The following is a 26,684-nucleotide window of genomic DNA, read 5'->3' as shown; positions in this document are numbered from 1 at the left end:
CCTCCAGGCGCGTATCCATTGTCTCTCGAGATAAGGAGGCCCAAAAGAAAGAATAAGAATACATTTGTTGTTGTTGATGATTCACCTGCAGAGTCCTCGATCAATGGTGAGTGAGGTAAGCAGATCGGGAAGGATTGGTGAGGTGAGTGAAATCTATTAATTTGTGATTATCATAAATGTTATTCTTAGAATGATGTCTTTCCCAGGTCCTATTGAAACTTCCTCCCTACTGGCCCTTCTATTCACTTTCTGATCTGTTTGCAGCTCTCACGCGTTGTTAAAGTACGGAATGGAAAGAGGGAATCCCTCTATTTTTCGGGACCTGGCGCTTCAACTGAAAACAAAATGGTGACACCGTCTCCATAGTAACCACTGCAGCGTCGGCCGCGAGCTTTCAAACTGGGCAACGTTCGAAACGGTCACCACAGGTTCAGGAGCCGCCACCGGGACAAGGACTGGCGACGAACAGCGTAGTAACGGCATTGTTAACAAAAGCAAGGTAACATTTATTATTTCATCTTTTGTTACAGTGAATGTTCAGTCGTTTATTCAGATGTTTTAATTTGTTTTCAGTGCGGGTCGAGGCCTTTTGGATTGTTCCACTAAACTGGTTAGTCAGCAGCTACAGCGTCCGGTGGAAGTGGCTGGGCTCCTGTATGTAACACAACTGGTGGTTTCTTGACTTCCCGGTGTTAGTCTAGCTGGTGAACATTACAGGCCAGTTTGAGTGAATGTATTCGGTTTCGGCTTCGCATTGTGCTAATTGTGCGGGAATTAAAGTTGCCTTCAGGCAAACTCTTGTGAAGCCGCCTCAAGCAGCTTCGCACCAGCAGCTGTGTGTATTGACCTGATATCACCTCCTTCCTCATTTACTCTGCCCCAGTTTTCTCTCCAATTGCTATCCAAATTAACTTGGGCGACAAACTAATTAAGAGATAAAAATAGAAAATGCTGGAAAAATTTAGCAGGTCTGGCAGCATCAGGGAAGAGAAAAACAGAATTAACCTTTCATCAATATTGGGAAAAGTGAAAATGTAAAGGTTTTGAGAAGGTGAAAGAGGCTGAGAAGAACAACAAGACGGAAGGTCTGTGACAGGGTGGAGAGCAGGAGAAATTAAATGACAAAAGGTTTCATAGTACAACGCCAAAGGAAGTGATAAAGGGACAAATAAAGAAACAAAAGATGTGTCTGGATGCTACTTAAAGAGCCAATGCTCAGTTTGGGTTCCGGCAGGGCCACTCTGCTCCTGACTGCTACAGCCTTGGTCCAAACAGTGACAAAAGAGCTGAACTCAAGATTGCCCGAGATATCAAAGCAGCATTTGATCGGGTGTGGCATCAGGGAGCCCGAGCCAAACTGAAGTCAATGGAAATCAAGGGGAAAAATCTCCACTGGTTGGAGTCATAGCTAACATAGGGGAAGATGGTAGTGGTTGTTGAACGCCAATCATCTCAGCCTCAGGACATTGCTGCAGATGTTCCTCAGGGTAGTGTCCGAGGCCCAACCATCTTCAGCTGCAACATCAATGACTTTCCCTCCATCATAAGGTCAGAAGTGGGGGTGTTCACTGATGATTGTACGATGTTCAATATCATTTGCAACTCCTCAGATACTGAAGCAGTCCTTGTCCGTATGTAGTAAGCGCTGGACATTTAGGTTTGGGCTGATAAGTGGCAAGTAACATTTGCGCCACACAAGTGCCAGGCAATGATGATCTCCAATAAGAGAGAAACTAACTATCTCCCCTCTTTTTCTAGTACACTGATGATTGTATTGGTGTTGCTTCCTGCTCTCGCCCTGAACTGGAAAATTTTATTGACTTCGCTTCCAATTTCCACCCTTCTCTTACCTTCATATGGTCCAGCCCCATCTCTTCCTTTCCCTTTCTTGACTTCTCTGTCTCCATTTCTGGAGATAGGCTATTGACCAATAATCAGTGTTAGTGGAGTTGAAGGGGTTGTTGTTCAACGTGAGAACATGTTCAGCCAGGTGGTGGTGGTGGATGGGGCCTCTGTTCACTCCACCAGCCTCTGCAGTCAAAGGATTATCCTCTGCCATTTCAGCCACCACCAGCATGATGCCACTACCAAACATAACTTTTCCTCTTCTTCCTTTCAGCAATCCGAAGGGACCATTCCCTCTGGGATACCCTGGTCCACCCCTCAGTCATCCTCAACATCCCCTCCTTTTCCTGTGATACCTTTCCACACAAGTGCAAGAGATCCTCAACATCCCCTCCTTTTCCTGTGATACCTTTCCACACAAGTGCAAGAGATGCAACATCTGCCCTTTTACCACCTCCCTTCTCACTGTCCAAGGCTCCAAACACTCCTTCCAAGTTAAACAGTGATTTACTTGTATTTCTTTCAATTTAGTATACTGTATTCGCTGCTCACGATGTGGTCTCCTCTACACTGGGGAGATCCAATGCTAACTAGGTGACCACTTTGAGGAAAACCTCCATTCAGTCCGCAAGCATAACCCTGAGCTTCTTGTCGCCTTTCACTTCAATTCTCTACCTTACTTAAACTCTGACCTTTCTGTCCTTGGCCTGCTACAGTGTTTGAATCAAGCTCAAGGAACAGGACCTCCTCTTTCAACTGTGCATTTTACTGCCCCTGGACTCAACATTGAGTTGAACAATTTTGAAGCATAACCTCTGGCCCCATTTTCTTTTTTTTTTGCTGTTTTTTTTTTCTCTCTTGCTTCTTTCTTAATTCCTTTATTTTGCATTTGGATGGCTGCTATTCTGCCATCCACACCTCCTCTAGACACTTCTTTTGTTTCTTTACTTGTCCCATTATCACTCCCTTTGGCTTTGTACCATGAAACCTTGTGACGTTTAATCTCTCCTGCCCTCCACCTTATCACAGACCTTCCCTTTGGTTTTTCATCCCAGCCTCCCCCGTTTCACTTACTCAAAACCAAGATGCACTGCAGCAACTCACCAAGGCTCCTTCAACAGCAAATTTCCAAACCCGTGACTTCTACAACCTAGAAGTACAAAGATGCATAGGAACACCACCACCTGCAAGTTCCCCTCCAAGTCACACACCATCCTGACTTGGAACTATATCGCCGTTCCTTCACTGTTGCTGGGTCAAAATCCTGGAACTCCCTTCCTAACAGCACTGTTGGTGTACCCACATCCCAAGGATTGCAGTGGTTCAAGAAGGCAGCTCACCACCACCTTCTCAAGGGCAATTAGGGACAGACCATAAATGCAGGCCGAGCCAGTGACGCCCACGTCCCACAAATGAATTTTTAAAAATCTTAACTTTTCCTGGTTCTGATGAAAGGTCACTGACCTGAAATATTAACAGTGTTTCTCCACAGATGCTGCCAGGTGTGACGGAAACCACACCTGCCAAAAATGAGATATTAATTTCATCATATGGAACATTATTTTTGAACTGTTACTGGACTTGAAATAACTTGTTTAAAAAGGCTACAACAGTGACTGAAAACATGGCTGCACATTTACATTCTAAAGGACAGTGGCTGGAAACATAGCTGCACACTTGCATTCGAAAAGACGGCGCAGTGGTTAGCACCGCAGCCTCATAGCTCCAGCGACCTGGGTTCAATTCTGGGCACTGCCTGTGTGGAGTTTGCAAGTTCTCCCTGTGTCTGCGTGGGTTTCCTCCGGGTGATCCGGTTTCCTCCCACATGCCAAAGACTTGCAGGTTGATAGGTAAATTTGCCATTATAAATTGCCACTAGTATAGGTAGGTGGTAGGGAAATATAGGGACAGGTGGGGATGTGGTAGGAATATGGAATTAGTGTAGGATTAGTATGAATGGGTGGTTGATAGTCGGCACAGACTCGGTGGACCGAAGGGCCTGTTTCAGTGCTGTATCTCTAAATTTAAAAAAAAAATCTAAGACAGTTGCCTGAAGAAGACAATGGGAGTGCCTCCCTGATTGAAATAGCCAGTTGGGTTTGTCAATAGAGATGATCAAGAGACATTGACTATGTAAGAGTCAGCGTTCCACCCCCACTCCCCTTCCCCCCCCCCCCCCCCACCCCCCAACTGAGATAGTCTGCTCAGCTTGAAGGAATCCACAAATTCTCGCAGGAGAGACTGTTTCAAATAAGGAGCTAGTCACATGACTAACTTGATGGGCAACCTGGAGTTAATTGAACTGTGCTCACACAACAGTTTTTGGGAAGAGACTGCAATTTGAAGACAACAGAGAAGGAAGGTCTCTCCCTGTCTCTCTCTCTCTCTCAAGCAAAGTTCCAAGGACCCACGGAAGTAACTTAAGCCTTAAGATAGAAGACCAGTAGAAACAGTTTGAAAGTGTGTACTGGGCCTGAATGAGAACTGCAAGACTTAACTTCAATCAAAGACGTTACATCAAACCCAAAGACAGTAACTGAACTCTAGCTATTACTTCAAACCTTTCCCCTTCTTTCTTCTCCTCAGTCTCTATTTGCGTGTGTGTTTATCGCATATGCATGTTAGCGTGGTTGTGTCACATTTTTAGTAGTTTTAACTGAATTAGAGTTTTAAGGTTAATAAACTTACACCTTTCTTGTTTAAAGCTGAGAAAACCTGTCTGGTTGATTTCTTTGCCATTACAATTAGAGAGCAGTGAGCAAGGACTCACTGAGAGGGAACACGGTGTTTTAAAAATTAAACCCTGTTACAGCCAAACCAGGAAAAGGCTGAGAGGGAAGCCGTAGACCCCTTTCTCATCTGGTCGTAACACAGGCCTACTGAGCGTTTCCAGCATTTTCTGTCTTTATTTCTATTTTCCAGTACCTGCAGTATTTTGCTTTTGTAAACTATTTGTGATTTTATGTGATATCTGAGAAATGTCCTTAACCAGATTGTACGTGTGCTTCTTCTCTTGCGAGGCTCCCCATTTGTTCAATTGCTTTTACATCCAGCAGATCATCACCTGGATCGTGTATGCAAAAAAAGAAACCCCGTCAGCATGACTGGGGCACTAACTCAATGCAGTGGGAGGGAGCATCATAAAAATCCAATCGATGTCAACTATGTGTTTGTAAGGCTGGACAGCTGCCTGTGCTACCTGAAGCGGGGCTCAAACCATAACCTTCTGACTCTGAGGCAGGAATCTTGCCATTAAATCAACGGACACTCCCGCATGAGTGCTACACCATTTCAAATGTTTCTTTAAAAATGCATATATAACTTGCATTTTCAAGTTATTTTCCCCCTATTTTCCCCTTTGCAACAATTGCACCCAAGTAACTGAGAGTTACATAAAAGCAGTAAGAGATCACTCTCCATTCCTGTTGCTTTTCCCATTGGACAAATAGTTGACACTTCACTACGATGAGATCAGTAACTCAACTTTGGACAGAAAGGTTCATAGGCCCAAATCTATGTCTTGGGACTCTCAATTATCTGGAGGAGGTTATTTTGATAATGAAAGATGAAGCAATGGAATGATTTTGGATTAGAAGTTTCAAGTGGACATAAAAGGCAGGATTTTCCTGGTCCTGGAGTGGCGGGCTGGTTACTAATGGGGAGCCACATTGGGATGGCTCCCCGATGAAATCCCACCACCTGGAAGTTTCCCAGTGGCGGGACCGGATGCCGATCGGCAGCCCACTGAAAGGAGGCGGCAGCCAATTTAAATAATAAAAGGGTCCTTTTAAGGATGATTTTCGGGGCCCACCAGCATTTTCCAGTGGCGAAGTGGTCCCCATCACGTGGGGAAACTACCAGCTACATGGAGGTGGCCTCCCTCTGGCCATCCCGGGGGCGGGGGGTGGGGTGTGGTGGCATTGGAGCTGGAGGCTCCATACCCCAAAGAGGGGGCTATGGGCAGAGAAGGCCACCCCTCTGGCCCCAATGGGCCATCCGGAGGGGCCCGCCTGCTTGGCCTCTCTGATTTTAAAGGTTTTACTTAGCTCTCTGAGGTCACCTCCATGTTGAAGCACCCTCTCAATCACTGATCTGCCTCAGCTGCATCCACCTCTCCTGGTGGGACTGCCTAATCTTCCAATCTGCTGGCCCTCTAATTGGGCGGCAGCATCTACATCTCGCCTGCCCTTAATTGGATGGCGTGCCTGGAGGCAGCCAATTAGGAGGGCTCCTCTGGTAAATTTGCTGTCGGTCCTGGTGCCAGCAAATGCATGCTTGGGACCCCCATTTAGTCCTGACTGCAGGGTCTTGAAGCCAGTGGTAAAATCTTGCACAAAGGTCCCATGGTACTATTTGAAGAAGAGCAGAGGAGTTCTCAACCAACATCATTAAGACAGATTTTTTTCTCATTATTTCATTGCTGTTTGTAGCACTTTGTTGTGCATTAATTGGTTGCTGCATTTTTTGCATTACAACAATGACTGCAAAAGTGTTTAATTGGTTGTTAAGTGCTTTGGGACATTTTGTGGTCATGCAAGTCTGTATAAAAATACAAAGAAAGAACTTTACATTTGATGTGCTCAGAAACTGAGAGCCAATAGGTCAGAGAGGATTGGGATGATAAGTGCTCACTACTTGATGCAGGATAGAATACAGAGAGAAGAGTTTTGGATCAGCTGAGGTTTGTGGAGGTTGGAGGCCAGCCAATAGAACATTGGCATAATTGACCCTGTTCATGCCAAAAGGCATGATTGAGAGTTTCAATGGCAGATGGGCTGAAGTAGGGGAAGAGCTGGGTATTGTTACAGAGGTGAAATTTGATTGTCTTTACATTGAAGAGGATATAGGGTTTAAAACACACCTTGGGGTCAAACAGGACTCTGAAGTTGCAAAGATTCTGGTTCAGCCTAAGACAGTTGCCAAGGAAGGGGATGGAATCAATAGCAAGGAAACAGAGTTTGTGGCAGGCATCATGATGGTGGCTTTGGTTTTCCCAATGCACACGAGGAAGGTAAGACTCATCTGAAACTGTACATTCGATAATCCATCAGATATCACCGTGGAAGAGACTAGAAGGGTGGCTGGTACAGGCTGTGATGCTGGGAGGTACTGGTAAAGTAATCTTGGTGAGTTGATGCAGTGGATCCTGTCAATAGTTGAAATGGCAGCCGGCAGTGGAGAGGTGTATGTTGAGCCTGCTGGAAGGAGTGCTGATCAAGTGGAATGCTCTGTCCTATATCCTAGTGAGCTTCTTGAGTGTTAAAGCTGCACTCATTCAGAGGAGTGCAAATAGTCCCTCACACTTCTTGGATGGTGGAGAAGCTTCCAAGTATCATGAGGTGAGTCATTCATCAGAAAGCAATCAGCCTTTGTCGTGGATGTGTAGCAATGTTCCTGATGTGGCTAGTCCAGTTAATCGTTGATAGAGGATGATGGGTTCTTGGTAATGGTGGCACAGTTGAAGCTCAGGAGCAGGTGCTTCTACCTGTGTTTATATTGATGAAAACATTTTTGACGTCGAGCTACTAAGGAATAATCACGAAAATGACTAAAAGCCTGGTAAAAGATGTAGCTTTTAAGGAGGAGTGAGAGATGGAGAGGTTTGGGGAGGGAATTGCCGAGTTTAGGACAAAGTCAGCTGAAAGCATAGCCATCAATGGTTACCAATCAATGATTTTTTAAAAATTCCTTCATGGATGTGCGCACCAGAATTTGTTGGCCATCTCAAATTGCCCTTGAACTTGCCTTCTTGAACTACTGCAGTACTTGGGGTGTAGGTACACCCACAGTGCTGTTATGAAGGGAGTTCCAGGTTTTTGACCCAGCGACAGTGAAGAAATGGCGATATAGTTCCAAGTCAGGATGGTGTGTGGCATGGAGGGGAACTTGCAGATGGTGGTGTTCCCATGCATCTGCTGCCCTTGTTCTTCTGGGTGGTAGAGGTTGTGGGTTTGGAAGATGCTGTCAAAGGAGGCTTGGTGAGTTGTTGCAATGTATCTTGTCGGTTCAAAGAAGAGTGTAGGAGGGCATGCCAGGAGCAGCACCAGGCAGAACTAAATATGAGGTGTCTGCGTGGTGAAGCTACAGCACAGGACTACTTGCATGCCAAACAGCGGAAGCAGCATACGATAGACACGGCTAAGTGATCCCACAACCAACGGATCAGATCTAATCTCTGCAGCCCTGCCACATCCAGTCATGAATGGTGGTAGACAATTAAACAACAGACAGGCGGAGGAGGCTCCACAAATATTCCCAACCTCAATGATGGGGGAGCCCAGCACATCAGTGAAGAAGACAATGCTGAAGTATTTGCATCCATCTTCGGCCAGAAGTGCTAAGTGGATGATCCAGCTCAAGTCTCCTCCTGAGGTCCCAGAATCACAGTATTCAGCCAATTTGATTCATTCCACGTGATATCAAGAAATGGCTGAAGGCATTGGATACTTCAAATGCTATGGGCCCGGACAACATTCCTGCAATAGTACTGAAGACTTGTGCTCCAGAACTAGGCGAGCCCCTCGCCAAGCTGTTCCAGTACAGCTACTACACTGGTATGGAAAATTGCCAAGGTATGTCCTGTACACAAAAAGGACAAATCCAACCTGACCAATTATCACCTGATCAGTCTCCTCTTGATCATCAGCCAAGTGATGGAAGGGGTCTTTGCCAATGCTATCAAATGCCACTTGCTCTGCAATAAACTGCTCACTGACGCTCAGTTTGGGTTCCACCAGAGCCACTCAGCTCCTGGCCTCATCAAAGCCTTGGTCCAAACATAGGCAACAGAGCTGAACTCCAGAGGTGAGGTGAGGTGAGAGTGACTGCCCTTGACATCAAGGCAGCATTTGACCAAGTATGGCATCAAGGAGCCCTAGCAAAACTGGAGTCAATGGGAATTGGGGGGAAAACTCCCCGCTGGTATGAGTCATACCTAGCACAAAGGTTGTGGTTGTTGGAGATCAATCATTTTAGTCCCAGGACATCACTGCAGGAGTTCCTCAGGTTAGTGTCCTAGGCCCAACCATCTTCATCAATGACCTTCCCTCCATCATAAGGTCAGAAGTAGGGATGTTTGCTGATGATTGCATAATGTTCAGCAACATTTGCGACTCCTCAGATACTGAAGCAGCCCATGTCCAGATGCAGCAAGACCTGGACAATGTCTGGGCTTGGGCTGATAAGTGACAAGTAGCATTCACGCCACACAGGCCATGGAGGGATCTGAAAACAAGGTTGAGAATTTTAAAATCGAGGCATTGATTAACCTGATGCCAATGTAGATTAGTAAGCACAAAGGGAGATGGGTGAGCAGTACCTGATGCGAGTTAGGACGCAGGCAGCAGAGTTTTGAATGACCTTAAGTTCACGGAAGGTAGACTAGAGAAGCTGGCCAGGAATGCATTGGAATAATCAAGGTAATGGTAACAAAGGCTTGGATGAGGATTTCGGCAGCAGATAAGCTGAGGCAAGGAGGACCAAGCTGGACAATGTTATGGAGGTGAAAATAGGGGCTCTTACTGATGTTACGGATATGTAGTAGGAAGATCATCTCAGGGACAAATATAACACCAAGGTTGCAAACAGTCTGATTCAGCCTCAAGCAGTTGCCAGAGAGAGGCTTAGAGTTGGTGGCAAGGAAATGGAGTTTGTGGTGGAAGAGGTGTATAATGTTGCCAAAAAGAATAGTAAGCCTGAGGATGGGATGAATTTTAAAATTCAGCAAAGGATGACAAAGGAAGTAAAAATAGGATATGAGAGTAAACTAGCTAGAGAAGTAAGAACAGATTGTAATAGCTTCTATGCTGATATGTAAAAAGGAAGAGATTAGTGGGAGTTAATGTGGGTCCCTTAGAGGCAGAGACAGGAGAAATTATAATGGGGAATTAGCAAATTGCAGAGACATTAAACAAATACTTTGTATCTGTCTTCACAGTAGAAGACACAAAAACATTCCAGAAGTTGTGGGGAACCAAGGATCTAGTGAAGATGAGGGATTTAAGGTATAATTAGGATTAGTGAAGAAATAGTGCTGGAGAAATTAATGGAATTAAATTAATGGCACAGTGGCGCAGTGGTTAGCACTGCAGCCTCACGGCTCCAGCGACCCGGGTTCGATTCTGGGTACTGCCTGTGCGGAGTTTGCAAGTTCTCCCTGTGACCGCGTGGGTTTTCGCCGCGTGCTCTAGTTTCCTCCCACAGCCAAAGACTTGCAGGTTGATAGGTAAATTGGCCATTGTAAATTGCCCCTAGTATAGGTAGGTGGTAGGGAATATGGGATTACTGCAGGGTTAGTATAAAATGGGTGGTTGTTGGTCGGCACAGACTCGGTGGGCTGAAGGGCCTGTTTCAGTGCTGTATTTCTAAATTTAAAAAAAAAAATCCCCTGGCCCTGATGGCCTACACTCTAGGGTTTTAAAAGAGATGGCTACACAGATGGTGGTGGCATTGGTTTTGATCCTCCAGAATTCCCAAGGTTCTAGAATGGTCCCTTTGGATTGGAGGATTTCAAGCATTACCCTGCTATTCAAGAAAGGAGAGAGAGAGCAAACAGGAAACAATTCCTAGAACATAGGGAACTACAATACTAGACTAATACCTGGAATGGGCGGGTTGTCTTATGAGGAAAGGTTGGACAGGCTAAACTTGTATCTGCTGGAGTTTAGAAGAGTAAGAGGTGACTTGATTGAAACATATAAAATCCTGAAGGGTCTTGACAGGGTGGATGTGGAAAGGATGTTCCTCCTTGTGGGAGAATCTAGAACTAGGGGTCACTATTTAAAAATAAGGGGTTGCCTATTTAAGACAGAGATGTGGAGAATTTTCTTCTGTCAGAGGGCCGTGAGTCTTTGGAACTCTCTTCCTCAAAAGGCAGTGGAAGCAGAGTCTTTAAATATTTTTAAGGCAGGGGTAGATAGATTCTTGATAAGCAAGGGGGTGAAAGGTTATTGGGGGTAGATGGGAATGTGGAGTCGAGGTTGCAATCAGATCAGCCATGATCTTATTGAATAGCAGAACATGTTCGAGGGGCCGAGTGACCTACTCCTGCTCCTAATTTGTACGTTCATATATTCCAGTTAGTCTGACATCAGCATTAGGGAAAATGATAGAATCTGTTATTAGGGATGTGATAATAGGGCACTTATAAGAACATAAAAAGATAGGGGTAGGAGTAGGCCACACGGCCCCTCGATTTTGCTCTACCATTCAATAAGATGATGGCTGATCTGATTTTGGCCTCAACTCTACTTTCCTGTCTGTTCCCCATAACCCTGACTCCCCGATAGTTAAACAATTTGTCTATCTCAGCCTTGAAAGTATTCAATGACTCAGCCTCCACATTAACAACACTTTGAGAAAAGAAATTCCTCCTCAGCTTTATCTTAAGTGGGTTACCTCTTTTTGGTAAACTATACCCACTAGTTCTAGATTCCCCCATTAGGGGAAACATCCTCTCAGCATTTAACCTGTCAAGTCTCCTCAGAGTCTTGTATGTTTCAATAACATCACCTCTCATTCTTCTAAACTCCAATGAGAATAGGCCCAACCTGCTTAATCTTTCCTGAAAAGATACCCGTTCATCCCTGGGAGCAATCTAGTGAACCTACTCCAAACTCCCTCCATTGCAAGTATATTCCTCCTTAAATAAGGAGACTAAAAGTGTACACAGTACTCTAGGCATGGTCTCACCAACACCCTATAAAACAGTAGCAAGATTTCCCTACTTTTATACTCCATCTCCCTTGCAATAAAGGCCAACATTCCATTTGCCTCCCTAATTACTTGCTGTACCTGCATGCAAACTTTTCAGTTGATACCCAGATTCTTCTGTACTGTAGTATTCTGTAGTCTCTCTCTATTTAAATAATATTTTGCTTTTCTATTTTTCCTACCAAAGTGGATAACCTCACGTTTCCACATTATGCTCCATCTGCCAAATTTTTGCCCACTCACCCTAGCTATGTCCCCTTGCAGACTCTTTGTGGCCTCCTCACAACTTGCTTTCCCACCTATCTTTGTATCATCAGTAAATTTGGTTACAATACACTTGGTCCCTTTATCCAAATCATTAATATAATCGTAAATAATTGAGGCCCCAGAAAAATCCCAATATAATTGGGCAGAGTCTGCAAGGGAAATCATGTTTGATGAACCTGTTAAGAGTTTTTTGAGGGTGTAGCTAGTAAAGTAGATAAGGGAAATCCAGTGGATATAGTGTGTTAGGATTTTCAAAAGGCATTCAATAAGGTGCCGCACAAGAGGTTATTACGTAAAATTAGGGCTTGGGGTTGAGGTTATATATTTGCATGGATGGAGGATTAGTTAATGGACAGAAAGAAGTCATAGGAATAAACGTATCATTTTCGGGTTGGCAGGCTGTAACTACTGGGATACCGCAAGAATCAGTGCTTGGACCTCAGCTATTTACAATCTATATAAATGACTTGGATGAGGGGATCAAGTGTAATGCACCCAAGTTTGCTGACAATACAAAGACTGGAAAACAATTTAAACAGGTTAAATGAGTGGGCAAGAAGGTAAATGGAATTTAATATGGAATGATGTGAAGTTATCCACTTTGGTAGGAAAAATAGAAAAGCAGAATTTTTTTTAAATGGTGAGAGACTGGGAAATGTTGGTATTTAGAGGCATCTGGGTGTCTTTATACACAAATCACAGAAATTTGACCTGCAGGTCCAGCAAGCAATTTGGAAAGCAAATGGTATGTTAGACTTCATTACAAAGGGTTTGGAATATTAGAGTAAAGAGATCTTACTGCAGTTGTATAGGGCCATTGTATACTGTGTAGTTTTGGTCTCCTTACTTAAGGAAAGACATACTTGCCCTAGAGGGAGTGCAATGTAGCTTCACTGGACTGATTCCTGGAATGAGGGTATTGTCCGAGGAGGACAGATTGCGTAGACTAGGCTTATATTCCTTAGAGTTAGAACAATGAGAGAGAATATCATTGAAGCATAAAATTCTTAAGTGGCTTGACGGGTTTGATGCTGGGAGGATGTTTCCCCTGGTTGGGAAACTAGAACTAGGAGTCACAGTCTCACAATAAGGAGTCGACCTTTGAGGACTGAGATGACAAAGGGTTGTGAATCTTTGGATCTGTCTACCCCTGAGAGTTGTGAATTTTCAGTCGCTGAGTAAAAGGGATCGATAGGTTTTTGTGTACTATGGGAGTCAGGGATATGGGAATAGTATGGGAAGTTGTAAGTGAGGTAGAAGATCAACCATGATCTTAATGAAGGGCAAGGCCAATTCTAAGGGCTGAATTTCTATGCTTTTATTATAATAAAGTGACTCCTGACAATGCAGCAGCCTGCCGACGTCATCTGAATGCTCCAAGCTAATGGGTGGCACAGTGGTACAGTTGTTAGCACCGCAGCCTCACAGCTCCAGCGACCCGGTTCAGTTCTGGGTACTGCCTGTGCAGAGTTTGCAAGTTCTCCCTGTGACCGCGTGGGTTTCTGTCGGGTGCTCCAGTTTCCTCCCACAGCCAAAGACTTGCAGGTTGATAGGTAAATTGGCTGTTGTAAATTGCCCCTAGTATAGGTAGGTGATAGGAGAATGGTGGGGATGTGGTAGGGAATATGGGCTTAATGTAGGATTAGTATAAATGGGTGGTTGTTGGTCGGTACAGACTCGGTGGACCAAAGTGCCTGTTTCAGTGCTGTATCACTCTATGACTGACTCTAAGCTGCGCATATGTGCAAACGATCTCCTATGCTCAGTGAGATGCTGCGCATGCGCAGCCTCCGTCTTGCCAGGACTAATTGGCGCATGCGCAGGAAGACATCATCAGGTACTTGCTCCCCCCCACTCAGCTACTCTCTCCCGCCCCACTAGCCGGTCTCCCCCCTCGGCCCTCGCTCCAGGCTTCGACGCTTTCTCCCCCTTCCCCCTCTTCCCCACCGACTGCTTCTCCCCCTCCCAGCTCTCCGGTCGCTTGCTCCACACTCCTCGCTGCTCCCCGCTTCCCCCGCCCCCATCCCACTCTCTGGCTGCTCGCTCCCTGCCTCCCCCGCCCCCATCCCACTCTCCGGCCACTCGCTCCCTGTTTTCCCCCTGTCCTCCCTCCAGATGCTAGCTTCAGGCTGCACCACTTCCCTCCTCTCGGGCGCTCACTCCCCCGTTTGATCGTTCCTCACCGCGCCGTCCAAAGAAGCAAGGCGGGGCCGTGAGGGTGATGTAGGAGTGAGTGGCCAAGAGGAGCGAAGTGGTACATCCTAGAGCTAGCAGTTGGTGGGGGGGGGGGGAAGTGGGGAGCGAGCGGCTGGAGAACGGGGCGAGGGGGGGAAGCGATGTGCGAACAGCTGGAGAGCAGGGTGGGGGAGAGCGGGGAGCGAGCGGCTGGAGGGTGGGGTGGGGGGGAGCAGGGAGTGAGCGGCTGGAGAATGGGGTGGGGGGGAGAGCGGGGAGCGAGCGGCTGGAGGGCAGGGTGGGGGGGAGCAGGGAGTGAGCTGCTGGAGAGCGGGGTGGGGGGGGGAAGTAGGGAGTGAGCGGATGGAGAGTGAAGTGGGGGATGCGGGAAGCGAGGAGAAGGGAACAATCAGCCGAGGGGAAGGGGGGGAGCAGTGCCAGGGTCTGGAGTGACCGGATGGCGGGGGGGGAGGGGGGGGTGGGGGAAATGGCGAGGCTGTAGCGAGTGTGAATGTGTGGATTGGGAGAATGGGAGATTGTGGAATGGAGGGAGGGGATGGGGCAGAAATTCACAGTTATTTCCTCCGTAACCTTCACCGTGTAAATGTTGACTTTACCGACCATGGAAAGTTGCTTTACATTCCAAATTTCAGTGGCACTATCATACCACAGTTCTGTCTTGTTTTTCTGTGATAAATTGAGCAGTGCCATCTTTAATCCTGGCAGCTTCCTGAACGTCGCAGACAGTGATGTTTTAGTGGAAGTGGCTGCATTTGCGCACGTGCTAGTACTGTGCCATCTAGCGGTTGCATTGTCAGCAAACGCAGCCTTATTATAATGGGCGGGCAAATTTATTTTTCTGATTCAAGCCAGATGGAAAGTGTTAGTCTGAACAGCAGGATTCGTATTGAAGATACAGCATGTAGATCTCAACATAATGGTATTTTAATTAATAAATTTTGCAGTATGTTTTCCCTAGTATGTGCAGCCTCTCACTGAAACTCAGATAGCATAAAATTAAATATTGTGGTAATCCTCCATTTCTCCTAAAGCACATACACAGTGATTTTAAGCACCTGAAATCTAATTTTTGAAGGTGTTGGGGAGGGGTGTGTGGTTGAATTAGTTTGCTTTGTTTAACATCTCACTCAAATTGCTTGAAATAGGCACAAAAGAAAAGGGGGAACTTTAATAAGAAATAAAATCATAGAAATACTAAACTGAAAGCAGTAAAAGTCATGAAAATTCTTAGTATCCTCAAAAATTGTTTTTTATACTTTTCTTTTTTTTCTTTGACCTCCTTATCTCGAGAGACAATGGGTAAGCGCCTGGAGTGGCTATAAAGGCCAATTCTAGAGTGACAGGCTCTTCCACAGGTGCTGCAGAAAAATTTGTTTGTCGGGGCTGTTACACAGTTGGCTCTCCCCTTGCGCTTCTGTCTTTTTTCCTGCCAACTGCTGTCTCTTCGACTCACCACACTTTAGCCCCGCCTTTATGGCTGCCCGCCAGCTCTGGCGAACGCTGGCAACTGACTCCCACGACTTGTGATCAGCGTCACAGGACTTTATGTCGCGTTTGCAGACGTCTTTAAAGCGGAGACATGGATGGCCGGTGGGTCTGATACCAGTGGCGAGCTTGCTGTACAATGTGTCTTTGGGGATCCTGCCATCTTCCATGCGGCTCACATGGCGAAGCCATCTCAAGCGCCGCTGACTCAGTAGTGTGTATAAGCTAGGGGTGTTGGCCGCCTCGAGGACTTCTGTGTTGGAGATACGGTCCTGCCACCTGATGCCAAGTATTCTCCGGAGGCAGCAAAGATGGAATGAATTGAGACGTCGCTCTTGGCTGACATACGTTGTCCAGGCCTCGCTGCCATAGAACAAGGTACTGAGGTATACTAGTTGTGGTTTATAAGAGATGATATCCTGTTTATGTGATTACTTTGCTTTACTAGTGATGGTGGAAGAGTGATTCTGACAAAAAGTAGTTTTAACCAGAACACTGTTGACGTTCAATAGTTAAGTCAGAGATGGACGGACTTTGGATACTAAAGGAATCAAGGGATATGGGGATAGTGCGGGAAGGTGCAGCTGAAGTTCAAGATCAGCCATAATCTTATTGAAAGGTGGAGCAACATTGAGGAGATGACTGTTCTATTCGTGTTCCTATTTCTCATGTTCTTGTGTTCTTATGGAAGTCAGTCCAATGTTTCCAGCAATTGCTGGAGTGCAAAAAATAATTTTTTCAAATGCTTGTTCCATGAAGTATGCAAAACTGTCATCTTCAACAGCAGCCATCTGCTCCTGCTCAACTGTGCTCAGTGAATCACCTATTACAGCCCTCACAAAATTAGAATGCGAGTCATACGCGATGCTGATTTTGATGCGCTGGCATAATAACAAGAACAGCTTGCACATATAGTGCCTTTAAAGTAATAAAAGGTCCCAAGACACTTCACAGGGGCATTATAAAACAAAAAGACATCGAACCACATAAGGCGATATGAGGGCAGATGACCGAAAGCTTGGTCAAAGCTGTTGGTTTTAAGGAGTGTCTTAAGGGGAAAATGAAGCGTAGAGATTTAGGGAGGGAATTCCAGAGCTTGGGGCCTAGGCAGCTGAAGGCATGGCCACTATTGGTGGAGCCATTAAAATCAGGAATGCTCAAGAGGCCAGAATTAGAGGAGCACAGGTATCTCAGAAGGTTGTGGGGCTGGAGGAGATTGCAGAGATAGGGAGGGACAAGGCCAGGAGGGATTTGAAAACAAGGATGAGAATTTTTAAATCGAGGTGTTGCTCAGCCGGGAGCCAGTGTAGGTGAACAAGCACAGGGTGATGGGTAAACGTGATTTGCTATGAGTTAGGATACAGACAGTATAGTTTTGGATGACCTCAAATTTACAGAAGGTAACAAAGGCATGAATGCGGGTTTCAGCAGCAGATGAGCTAAGGCAGGGGTGGAGTCAGAGGATAGTGAAAGTGAATAATACTGCATTGTTGTCAAAGCTTTTGTCTTCACTTAATTTGCATTGGTGTCAGTTGCTTGTTGGACCTAGTAAAATGGGACAGGGACAAAGATTAAAATGTTGTTTTCATAGCAAGCATATGTCATATCACTCACCACAAGGCCACATCAGGTTGTCATGTCCAAGAGGTGTGAGGATTTAAGTTAATGAGTTAAGCAGGAAGAGATGTTCACAAACCCTGCTTTGGTAGGCTGTCATCTTTGCTATCCTCTCCTGACTGATATGTTACCTTGCAAAATATCAGTGGCATCCTCTTTCACGGGATTGGGTTTTTGAAGCATGGCAGGGTCACCTACAAGAAAGACAGAGGCTAATTTATATACTGCCTTTCATGATCTTAAAAGTATTCCAAAGTGCTTCACAGTGTAATCACTGTTGTAATGTAAGGAAGCATAGCAGCCAATTTGTGTAAAGCAACACCCCATAAATATCAGTTAATCAAATGACAGATAATCTGTTTTTGGTGGTGTTGATGGAGGGATAAATTTTGACCGAAGTACCATTTCAAATAGTGCTATTGGATGTTTTACTTCTACCCGAAACTTAGAGCCTCACTTTAACTTTTATGCTTCTGGCAGTGCATCTCTTCCTCAGTATGGTGCTGAAGTATCAGCTAACATGATGCGCACAAGTTGTAGGGTTCCCAACACTTCCACTTTTGACAGGAGTCTACTGGAATGGACGATTGGTCTCCTGGGTGCTGCTGCTGGCAACTCTAGTGAAATGGTCCTTGCCTACGCAGTGCCCCTGCTGTCGTGGCTTGCAAAACAAATAATGTTGTCTGATTCCAACCGTTCCTTGCTGTTCGAAAACACTGTTCCATTGCTGATTGTGAGAATGACAGCATCGGAGCAAATGAAAATCGCAACCGGGGGAGAGAGGCGAACACAAAGCTGTGAGAGTGAGAAGCACAAACCGGGAGAGCGAGAGCGAGAAACACAAACTGGCAGAGGGAGAGAGAGAAAGCAACATAAACTCCAGGAATTCGTGAAGCCTGTGATGTGCATTGTAAACTGTGCAACTTGCTCTTGCATTGTATTGCTCTTGTATTGTAAAAAGTCATAAAATTGTAAGAAAACTTCGGTTAGAAGTTACTTATGTAGATGATTTTGTTGTATCAGGTGCTCCTCATCAATGCTCCTCATTGTCATGAATACTGTGGAAACATCACAGTAGAAGTTTTTATTTAAACATTATGGATCCTTAAAATTTTCCGTTCTTTTGTGCTCTTTGATTCATAAATTGTTATTCACCTCACTATAAAACAAAAAGTCTAATATTTTTATTTGGCGATAGACACTCAAGATGTCAGTAGCATTTGCAAACAGTGGACAAATGTTGCCTGATGAAACATGATTAAGCAGTGTGACATGGTTGAATGCCATGTGATCAAATGTCACACGATCAAATCTCCAGCAAAATATCAACCAGGGTTGGCAACCCTCGGAATGGGGCTTAAATGCACAACCTACTGATTTAGAGGCAAGAGTACTGCCACTAAACCAACCTTTGTCATGTATGAGTTTGTTTATTATATTGTGCATTATGACAGGAAGAAGCAGTGTATTTGCCCAAGTGGAAGAGTAGTCATGAGGGGAATAGCAACTTTTGAGGGTGTGATGGAAGCAGAAAAGAGATGCAGTGAAGTCTTCCTTGATGACTTATAGACAGCCACGGGAAGTGGGGAAGGAGAGTATTTTGTGCAGAGGGAAAAGTAGGATCATGTGGTGCTGAGCATGAGGAATGACAGGGAGTCTGACTAGTGGGATCATTAAATTTCTTCCTGTACGGATGTAAAGTTGCTGGTATTCACATCTTGCACTATGCTCATTGACCAATTAGCCTTGGAACCAACCAACTATCTGAGAGACAGAGAATGTCCCTCCTCCCTCAGTCTCAAGAATTCTGCGTAAGAATGTGAAAACCTTGGAGCCCCTGGACACATTATGGGGTCTCCAAAATGTTCCTTCTGCTTTAGCCACCCTCTAGCAGTACCTGATTTCCCAACCCTTAATCAAAAGGTTGACCGTGATAAGTGTGTTTTGCACTGGTCACCAAACTCACTAAGTGAGAAGTAATCTGGAAATAGGGCAATTTGCCCACTGACTCCATTGAACAGCTAGTTCTTTCACCCTGTGCACCTCCCATTGGTTTAACTGTGGGAAAACAAAAATCAGCCTTAGTGTGTTTGAGGGGTATTTGTATTCTCATATATTTGTATTGTATAATTGTCTCTTAAATTCCTTCCACAGGATCAGTTAATCATTGTTTGGAAATAGCCAAGAGCTCAAATGCAGTGAAATAGCTGTGAATCAAGTTCTTTAAAATCTGTTACACCATGGGTCGACTGACAGTGGATCTAATTGCGAAAAGTAATGTCCATGTAAAGAACAGAAGAGATGAGCCACTGGAACAGTACCTAAAAAAATTGACACATCTAAATTTTTCAAACAAGAATATTGATGAAATCGTAAGTTCACTTAATTGTTTGAGGCTGTCATATTCCCTGTTATTTTTCTGTTTATATATGTATTTAAAATGTAGCCCAGGGATCTGAACCTGGGAGTTCTTTTAAGGTGCTTTTGTGTTGAAGCCAGAAAAGCAATGCTGAAATAGTGACCTGTAATGTACTCCTCGCGTGTTCTCTCACTTCCTCACTCCCTATAGAATCACAAAGTGGTTACAGCACAGAAGATGGCCATTCGTCCTGTCGGGTCAGTGCTGGTTCTGTGCAAGAGCAATTTAGCTAGTCCCACTCCCATGCCCTTTCCCATAGCCCTGCAATTTTTTTCTCTTCAGGTGCTTATCCAATTCCCTTTTGAAAGCCACAATTGAATCTGCCTCCACCACCCTCTCAGTCTGTGCATTCAAGATCCCAACCACTCACTGCATAAAAAAGCCTTTCCTCATGCTGCCTTTGATTCTTTTACTGATCACCTTAAATCGGTGCCCTCTGGTTCTCCCGCCCCCTCGCTCCCCCTCACACTCGCTCCCTTGCTTCCTCCCGGCTTGCATTTGTTCCCTACCTGTGCTGAAGGAAGGCACTATGGAGGACTCGAGCAGTGAGGCAATATGGGCAGAACTCAGAAATAGGAAGGGTGCGGTAACAATGTTGGGGCTGTACTACAGGCCTCCCAACAGCGAGCGTGAGATAGAGGTACAAATATGTAAACAGATTATGGAAAGATGTAGGAGCAACAGGGTGGTGGTGATGGGAGATTTTAATTTTCCCAACATTGACTGGGATTCACTTAGTGTTAGAGGTCCAGATGGAGCAGAATTTGTAAGGAGCATCCAGGAGGATTTTCTAGAGCAGTATGTAAATAGTCCAACTCGGGAAGGGGCCATACTGGACCTAGTGTTGGGGAATGAGCCCGGCCAGGTGGTTGAAGTTTCAGTAGGGGACTACTTTGGGAATAGTGATCACAATTCCGTAAGTTTTAGAATACTCATGGACAAAGACGAGAGTGGTCCTAAAGGAAGAGTGCTAAATTGGGGGAAGACTAACTATACCAAATTCGGCAGGAGCTGGGGAATGTAGATTGGGAGCAGCTCTTTGAAGGTAAATCCACATTTGATATGTGGGAGGCTTTTAAAGAGAGGTTGATTAGCGTGCAGGAGAGACATGTTCCTGTGAAAATGAGGGATAGAAATGGCAAGATTAGGGAACCATGGATGACAGGTGAAATTGTGAGACTAGCAAAGAGGAAAAAGGAAGCATACATAAGGTCTAGGCGGCTGAAGAAAGACGAAGCTTTGAAAGAATATCGGGAATGTCGGACCAATCTGAAACGAGGAATTAAGAGGGCTAAAAGGGGTCATGAAATATCTTTAGCAAACAGGGTTAAGGAAAATCCCAAAGCCTTTTATTCATATATAAGGAGCAAGAGGGTAACTAGAGAAAGGATTGGCCCACTCAAGGACAAAGGAGGAAAGTTATGCGTGGAGTCAGAGAAAATGGGTGAGATTTTAAACGAGTACTTTGCATCGGTATTCACCGAGGAGAGGGACATGACGGATGTTGAGGTTAGGGACAGATGTTTGATTACTCTAGGTCAAGTCGGCATAAGGAGGGAGGAAGTGTTGGGTATTCTAAAAGGCATTAAGGTGGACAAGTCCCCAGGTCCGGATGTGATCTATCCCAGGTTACTGAGGGAAGTGAGAGAGGAAATAGCTGGGGCCTTAACAGATATCTTTGCAGCATCCTTAAACACAGGTGAGGTCCCGGAGGACTGGAGAATTGCTAATGTTCCCTTGTTTAAGAAGGGTAGCAGGGAAAATCCTGGTAATTATAGACCGGTGAGCCTGACGTCAGTGGTAGGGAAGCTGTTGGAGAAGATACTGAGGGATAGGATCTATTCCCATTTGGAAGAAAATGAGCTTATCAGTGATAGGCAACATGGTTTTGTGCAGGGAAGGTCATGTCTTACCAACTTAATAGAATTCTTTGAGGAAGTGACAAAGTTGATTGATGAGGGAAGGGCTGTAGATGTCGTATACATGGACTTCAGTAAGGCGTTTGATAAGGTTCCCCATGGTAGGCTGATGGAGAAAGTGAAGTCGCATGGGGTCCAGGGTGTACTAGCTAGATGGATAAAGAACTGGCTGGGCAACAGGAGACAGAGAGTAGCAGTGAAAGGGAGTTTCTCAAAATGGAGACGTGTGACCAGTGGTGTTCCACAGGGATCCGTGCTGGGACCACTGTTGTTTGTGATATACATAAATGATTTGGAGGAAAGTATAGGTGGTCTGATTAGCAAGTTTGCAGACGACACTAAGATTGGTGGAGTAAAAGATAGTGAAGGGGACTGTCAGAGAATACAGCAGAATATAGATAGATTGGAGAGTTGGGCAGAGAAATGGCAGATGGAGTTCAATCAGGGCAAATGCGAAGTGATGCATTTTGGAAGATCCAATTCAAGAGTGAATTATACAGTAAATGGAAAAGTCCTGGGGAAAATTGATGTACAGAGAGATTTGGGTGTTCAGGTCCATTGTTCCCTGAAGGTGGCAACGCAGGTCAATAGAGTGGTCAAGAAGGCATACGGCATGCTTTCCTTCATCGGACGGGGTATTGAGTACAAGAGTTGGCAGGTCATGTTACAGTTGTATAAGACTTTGGTTCGGCCACATTTGGAATACTGCGTGCAGTTCTGGTCGCCACATTACCAAAACGATGTAGATGCTTTGGAGAGGGTGCAGAGGAGGTTCACCAGGATGTTGCCTGGTATGGAGGGCGCTAGCTACGAAGAGAGGTTGAGTAGATTAGGATTATTTTCATTAGAAAGACGGAGGTTGAGGGGGGACCTGATTGAGGTGTACAAAATCATGAGAGGTATAGACAGGGTGGATAGCAAGAAGCTTTTTCCCCAGAGTGGGGGATTCAATTACGAGGGGTCATGAGTTCAAAGTGAGAGGGGAAAAGTTTAGGGGGGATATGCGTGGAAAGTTCTTTACGCAGAGGGTGGTGGGTGCCTAGAATGCGTTGCCAGCGGAGGTGGTAGACGCGGGCACGATAGCGTCTTTTAAGATGTATCTAGACAGATACATGAATGGGCAGGAAGCAAAGAGATACAGACCCTTAGAAAATAGGCGACATGTTTAGCTAGAGGATCTGGATCGGCGCAGGCTTGGAGGGCCGAAGGGCCTGTTCCTGTGCTGTAATTTTCTTTGTTCTTTGTTCTCACTGCCCCCCCTACCGGCCATGCTTTTTCGCTTGCTCCTGCTGTGCCGCCCCGTGGTATCTTCCCCCTGCGTTCGCTTGCTCCCCCCAGACTTGGCCGCTTGATCCCCCTCGCCCCTTGATTCTCCTCACCAGCTCGATCCCTGTTCAAATCGCCTCGCCCGCTCACTCCCTCCGTCCCCTCAACCTCTGACCTTGCCCCGCTGGCTCTGCCCCCCCCACATCCTCTGACCCCCACCCTCTGATCCCCCGACCCCTCTGACCCTGCCCTCTGAACCCCCTGCTCTGAGCCCCCCGAGCCCCCCAACCACTTCTAGCTCCCTGTCCCACTTTACCCCCCCCCCCACCCCAGCCCTCTTCCCCCTGGCCCACTCTCTTCCCCCTCCCATTCCCACTCTCTGTCTCTCTGTTCCTCCTTCACCTCCTCCCTCTCCCCATTCCCCCCCCCACCGTTCCCCTCCTCTTGCCCCTCTCTCTCATATCTTCCACCCTGCCACCTTCATCCAACATAAAGTGATTTTAGAAATACCAAGTCTGATGACACCAACTATTCTCCTGACATCCACCCCTCTGTTTGTGATGATTGCAGTTGAACGTACTCAGCCAGTCCTTTCCCCATAGAATTCCCATTTTTACAACCAGTAAGCATGAGATTCGCATATCCACTATAACCATACAGAAACAGGTACTCATCTGAAAGGCGATTGAGCTCAAGACAGGCGTACAGTAGAATGTTCTAAATAGTACAGCAGTTGTCTGGAGTTGAACTTGGTAAGGTTAGAACTGGAGACTCCATAGACCATTGTACATGATAAATTGTTACGTGTTAGCCTCGGTAACACTAAGCTGACTTACTACATTAATAAGAGAGGATTCCATCCTGCCAAAGGGAATGAAAGCAAGATGCTGTAACGTGCTGGCATTAACTTCAAGATCTTACATACTCATCCCCAGGTTAGGGATTAGATAATTAAGAGTTGGATAGCATCCTTTGTAAACAGGGTTGACAGTCCCACATGGTTTGTTGCCAACCTGGTGTCAGGGTGAGAGACATCTCAAACAGACTTGTAAGGAAATTGGAGAGGGAGGGGAGGATCCCATCATCACAGTCCATGTTGGGACCAACAACATAGGAAGGAATAGGGAAGAGAGTACAGGAGTAAGGAGCTATATTAAATAAAACAGGACCTCATTAACCAAGCCATGTGCAAATTGGCATAGGGATAGGCAGATCAGGGAGGTGAACACATGGCTGAAAGTATGGTGTGGAAAGAGGGGTTCCATTTTGTGGGACACTGGCACCAGTACTTGGACAGGAAGGAAGTGTACTGTTGGGATGTGCTCCACTTGAATTGGGCTGGGACCAAAGTCCGAGCGGAAAGAAAGAACAGGGCAGTCACAAGGACTTTAAACTAATACATGGTAGGGAGGGTTCAGGTGAAAAAGTTAGTATAAATATTAATTCGAAAACAAATGAAAAGGAAGAGAATAGAGTATTTCAGTTTATTTGTGCTTTAGGCGCTGCAGGTAAAGGGAAAACTGAAAGATGTAAAGTTGTTAAATCAGGAGAGTGAAATCAGAAATGTGTAAGGAAAAGAACGTTAGAGCAGAGGTGCAGGTTAGTGTATGTGGCTAAATAAGTATTCTTTATCCAAATACATGGAGTGGAAGGAAAAAAATGAATGAATTGCAGCTGCAAATACAACTTGGCGAGTAAAACCAATTTCAATGGGATGAACCAAAGACTGTCCACAGTAAAAAGCAAAATACTGCAAATGCTGGAAATCTGAAATAAAAACAGAAAGTGCTGGAAATACTCAGCGGGTCTGGCAGCATCTGTGGAGAGAGAAGCAGAGTTAACGTTTCAGGTCAGTGACCCTTCATCAGAACTGGCAAAGGTTAGTAATAGGATTTAAACAAGTAAAGCGGGTGTGGGGGAGAAAAGAACAAAAGGGAAGGTGTTGATAGGACAGAGGGCTGGAGGGTGTTGAAATAGCAAGCAACTGTAAATTCGGGGTCATGTTTTCGGACTGAGCGGAGGTGTTCCGCAAGGCAGTCACCCAATCTGCATTTGGTCTCCCCAGTGTAGAGGAGCAAATACAGGTATCCTAAATTGAAAGAAGTATAAGTAAATTGCTGCTTCACCTGAAATGAGTGTTTGGGGCTTGGGATAGTGAGGAGAGAAGAGGTAAAAGCACAGGTATTACACTTCCTGTGATTGCATGGGAAGGTGCTATGAGAAAAGGACGAGGTGTCGGGGGTTATGGAGGAGTGGACCAGGGTGTCACGGGGAGGAACAGTCCCTTCGGAATGCTGACAGGGGAGGGGAGGGGAAGATGCGTTTGGTGGTGGCATCATGCTGGACTTGACGGAAATGACAGAGGATGATCCTTTGGATGTGGTGGCTGGTGGGATGGAAAGTGAGGACAAGAGGAACCCTGTCGCGGTTCTGGGACGGCGGAACACGTCCATTCAGTCTGAAAATATGTCCTGGAACTTCCGGTCGCTTGCCATTTCAACACGCCCTCCTGCTCTTATGCCCACATCTCTGTCCTGTGCCTGCTGCAGTGTTTTAGTGAACATCAGCACAAGCTTGAGGAACACTCATTTAGCGATTAGGCACGCTACAGCCTACCGGACTGAACATTGAGTTCAATAGTTTCAGAGCATGACTGGCCCTTTTTTATTTTTATTTTTATTTTATTTTGTTTCATCATTTTTTTTTTACTATGTGCCTGCCTACTGGTTTTATCATGTTTGTGCTTTTGGCTAGGGGTCTTTATTATTCTGTCATTAACACCCTCTCTACACGAATGCTTTGTCTTTCACCACGCCATTAGCACACTCTCTTTGCCTTTGCCCCATGACCTCCTCGTCGGTTAATCTCTCTGGCCCTCTGTCTTACCAATACCTTCCCTTTTGTTCTCTTCTCCCCACCCCTGCTTTACTTGCTTAAAACCTATTACATTTTTAACTTTAGTCAGTTTTGATGAAGGGTCACTGACCTGAAACGTTAACTCTGCTTCTCTCTCCACAGATGCTGCCAAACCTGCTGAGTATTTCCAGTACTTACTGTCCACAGTAAACTGGGCAAATTTGTTAATCACCAAAACGACAGAAGATCAGTGGGAGGTGTTCACAAAAAACTATGGGCAACTAAAGAGGTAAGGGACAACACAAAGCTAAAAGAAAAAGCACACAAGAATGCAAAAGGTAGCATTGACAAAGGTGGGAGATACAAAAAGCAGCAAGGGTAGCGAAACAAATAGTATGATCTACAAAAAGGGAATATGCAAAGAACTTGCAAGGGAAATCAAAATAAACACAAAAATCTTTTACAATTATATCAGGAAAGAGCAGTATGGACCCCTGAAAATGATGATGGTGATATAAATGAAATTAAGGATATGTTAAATAAATACTTGCATCAGTACTTTACAGCATGCTGGACATCCCAAGGAAACTAATACGAACATACGAATTAGGAGCAGAAGTAGGCCATTCAGCCCCTCTAGCCAATCAATAAGATCGTGGCTGATCTGTATGTCTCGAATTCCACACTCCCATCTACCCCTGATAACCTTTGATTCCCTTACCTAACAAGAATCTATCTACCCCCACCTTAAAGTTATTCAATGACCCCGCCTCCACCACCTTCTGAGGCAGAGAGTTCCAAAGTTGCACAACCCTCTGAGAGAAAAAATTTCTCCTCATCTCTGTCATAAAAGGGCGACCCCTAATTTTAAAATAGTGCCTCCTAGTTCTGGACTCCCTCACAAGAGGAAACATCCTTTGCACATCCATGGAAGGTGATATAGACAGTGCTTTGAAGTGGCACTTGCTTAGCAATAATCTGCTCAGTGATGCTCTGTTTGGGTTCCACCAGGGCCACTCAGCTCCTGACCTCATTACAGCCTTGGTTCAAACATAGACAAAAAGTTGAAGTCAGGAGGTGAGGTGAGAGTGACAGCCCTTGAC

General features: G+C 45.4%; 1 protein-coding gene across 5 annotated transcripts in view; it reads left to right on the top strand.

Moving 5' to 3' along the window:
- Positions 1-399: 399 nt before the first annotated feature.
- Positions 400-26,684, top strand: part of ppp1r42 (protein phosphatase 1, regulatory subunit 42) — a 231,429-nt gene continuing 205,144 nt past the window's right edge. For 4 of the 5 annotated variants that reach the window (XM_068030917.1, XM_068030915.1, XM_068030913.1 and 1 more), the window contains exons 1-2: positions 400-499; positions 19,276-19,493. In XM_068030917.1, coding sequence (XP_067887018.1) covers positions 19,362-19,493 — 132 coding nt within the window. In that variant the 5' untranslated portion in view covers positions 400-499; positions 19,276-19,361. Of the gene's footprint in view, positions 500-573; positions 611-19,275; positions 19,494-26,684 lie in introns of all 5 variants that reach the window. The other variant, XM_068030914.1, reaches the window with a different exon arrangement.

This window comes from Heterodontus francisci, chromosome 5 (genome assembly GCF_036365525.1).
Source record: "Heterodontus francisci isolate sHetFra1 chromosome 5, sHetFra1.hap1, whole genome shotgun sequence".
Lineage (NCBI taxonomy): Eukaryota > Metazoa > Chordata > Chondrichthyes > Heterodontiformes > Heterodontidae > Heterodontus > Heterodontus francisci.
The sequence above is the reverse complement of the archived record's forward strand: the minus strand, read 5'-3'. Positions and strand labels throughout refer to the sequence as shown.